This window comes from Salvelinus namaycush, unplaced genomic scaffold (genome assembly GCF_016432855.1).
Source record: "Salvelinus namaycush isolate Seneca unplaced genomic scaffold, SaNama_1.0 Scaffold91, whole genome shotgun sequence".
Lineage (NCBI taxonomy): Eukaryota > Metazoa > Chordata > Actinopteri > Salmoniformes > Salmonidae > Salvelinus > Salvelinus namaycush.
In genome coordinates this window covers 80,064-82,500 of record NW_024061653.1, presented here as the reverse complement: position 1 = coordinate 82,500, position 2,437 = coordinate 80,064, and the positions used below count along the sequence as shown (strand labels likewise).

The window sequence follows — 2,437 nt, the reverse complement described above, 5'->3', positions numbered from 1 at the left end:
CAGCCTGAACCTCCAGCAGCCTGTCCTCCAGCAGCCTGACCTCCAGCAGCCTGAACCTCCAGCAGCCTGATCTCCAACAGCCTGATCTCCAACAGCCTGATCTCCAACAGCCTGACCTCCAGCAGCCTGACCTCCAGCAGCCTGACCTCCAGCAGCCTGCCCTCCAGCAGCCTGACCTCCAGCAGCCTGAACCTCCAGCAGCCTGTCCTCCAGCAGCCTGACCTCCAGCAGCCTGAACCTCCAGCAGCCTGGCCTCCAGCAGCCTGAACCTCCAGCAGCCTGACCTCCAGGAGCCTGGCCTCCAGCAGCCTGACCTCCAGTAGCCTGACCTCCAGCAGCCTGACCTCCAGCAGCCTGACCTCCAGCAGCCTGACCTCCAGCAGCCTGAACCTCCAGCAGCCTGACCTCCAGCAGCCTGACCTCCAGCAGCCTGACCTCCAGCAGCAGAGTAACTAGAGCCTTTCTTCTCCGTAACCATGAATGTTTCAAAAGATAAATCCCAATGTTATTCAAGTCAGTATTTCCTCTTGGTGAGTGGACCTGAGATTAATATGCGTGAGGCCAAGTATTCCCTCAAGAAGTAGAAGTGCTTATTTTTACTAAATGATATTCACTAAATTATAACAACGCAGATATAATTTAAAGCCTGTAGAGTTTATATATTTACTGTCTGTGTGTATCGGACTCTTAGAACTCTCTGTCCTCTAGCCCTTTCCCTCTATAATCAGATGGTGTGAACAGGGCAAGAAGAGATGGGGGAAGGAGAGATGGGGAAGGAGAGATGGGGGAAGAAGGGATGGGGGAAGAAGAGATGGAGGAAGAAGAGATGGGGGAAGGAGAGATGGGGAAGAAGAGATGGGGCAAGAAGAGATGGGGGAAGAAGAGATGGGGGAAGAAGGAATGGGGAAGAAGAGATGGGGCAAGAAGAGATGGGGGAAGAAGAGATGGGGGAAGGAGAGATGGGTAAAGGAAAGATGGGGAAGAAAAGATGGGTAAAGGAGAGATGGGTAAAGGAGAGATGGGGAAGAAGAGATGGGTAAAGGAGAGATGGGGAAGAAGAGATGGGGGAAGGAGAGATGGGGAAGAAGAAATGGGGGAAGAAGAGATGGGGGAAGAAGAGATGGGTAAAGGAGAGATGGGAAAGGAGAGATGGGGAAGGAGAGATGGGGAAGAAGAGATGGGGGAAGGAGAGATGGGTAAAGGAGAGATGGGTAAAGGAGAGATGGGTAAAGGAGAGATGGGGAAGAAGAGATGGGGGTAAAGGAGAGATGGGGAAGAAGAGATGAGGGAAGGAGAGATGGGGAAGAAGAGATGGGGGAAGAAGAGATGGGGGAAGAAGAGATGGGTAAAGGAGAGATGGGAAAGTAGAGATGGGGAAGGAGAGATGGGGAAGAAGAGATGGGGGAAGAAGAGATGGGTAAAGGAGAGATGGGGAAGGAGCAATGGGGAAGAAGAGATGGGTAAATGAGAGATGGGTAAATGAGAGATGGGTAAAGGAGAGATAGGTAAAGGAGAGATAGGTAAAGGATATGGTAAAGGAGAGATGGGGAAGAAGAGATGGGGGAAGGAGAGATGGGTAAATGAGAGATGGGTAAAGGAGAGATAGGTAAAGGAGAGATAAGTAAAGGAGAGATGGGGAAGAAGAGATGGGGGAAGAAGAGATGGGGGAAGGAGAGATGGGGGAAGAAGAGATGGGTAAAGGAGAGATGGGGAAGAAGAGATGGGGGAAGGAGAGATGGGTAAATGAGAGATGGGGGAAGAAGAGATGGGTAAAGGAGAGATAAGTAAAGGAGAGATGGGGAAGAAGAGATGGGGGAAGGAGAGATGGGTAAAGGAGAGATGGGTAAAGGAGAGATGGGTAAAGGAGAGATGGGGAAGAAGAGATGGGGGAAGGAGAGATGGGTAAAGGAGAGATAGGTAAAGGAGAGATGGGGACGAAGAGATGGGGAAGGAGAGATGGGTAAAGGAGAGATAGGTAAAGAAGAGATGGGGAAGAAGAGATGGGGGAAGGAGAGATGGGGGAAGAAGAGATGGGGGAAGGAGAGATGGGGGAAGGAGAGATTGGTAAATGAGAGATGGGGGAAGAAGAGATGGGTAAAGGAGAGATGGGTAAAGGAGAGATAGGTAAAGGAGAGATAAGTAAAGGAGAGATGGGGAAGAAGAGATGGGGAAGAAGAGATGGGGGAAGGAGAGATGGGGGAAGAAGAGATGGGTAAAGGAGAGATGGGGAAGAAGAGATGGGGGAAGGAGAGATGGGTAAATGAGAGATGGGGGAAGAAGAGATGGGTAAAGGAGAGATGGGTAAAGGAGAGATAGGTAAAGGAGAGATAAGTAAAGGAGAGATGGGGAAGAAGAGATGGGGGAAGGAGAGATGGGTAAAGGAGAGATGGGTAAAGGAGAGATGGGTAAAGGAGAGATGGGTAAAGGAGAGATGGGG

General features: G+C 50.7%; 1 protein-coding gene across 1 annotated transcript in view; it reads left to right on the top strand.

The window, feature by feature from the left end:
* The window catches only part of LOC120043428 (adhesion G protein-coupled receptor B3-like), a 119,787-nt gene extending 119,520 nt beyond the window's left edge, over positions 1-267 (top strand). Inside the window, exons 13-14 of the mRNA XM_038988009.1 lie at positions 1-45; positions 96-267. The exon at positions 1-45 is cut by the window's left edge and continues 87 nt beyond it. Of these exons, the coding sequence (XP_038843937.1) occupies positions 1-45; positions 96-267 (217 nt within the window). The remainder of the gene's footprint in view (positions 46-95) is intronic.
* Positions 268-2,437: the final 2,170 nt, after the last annotated feature.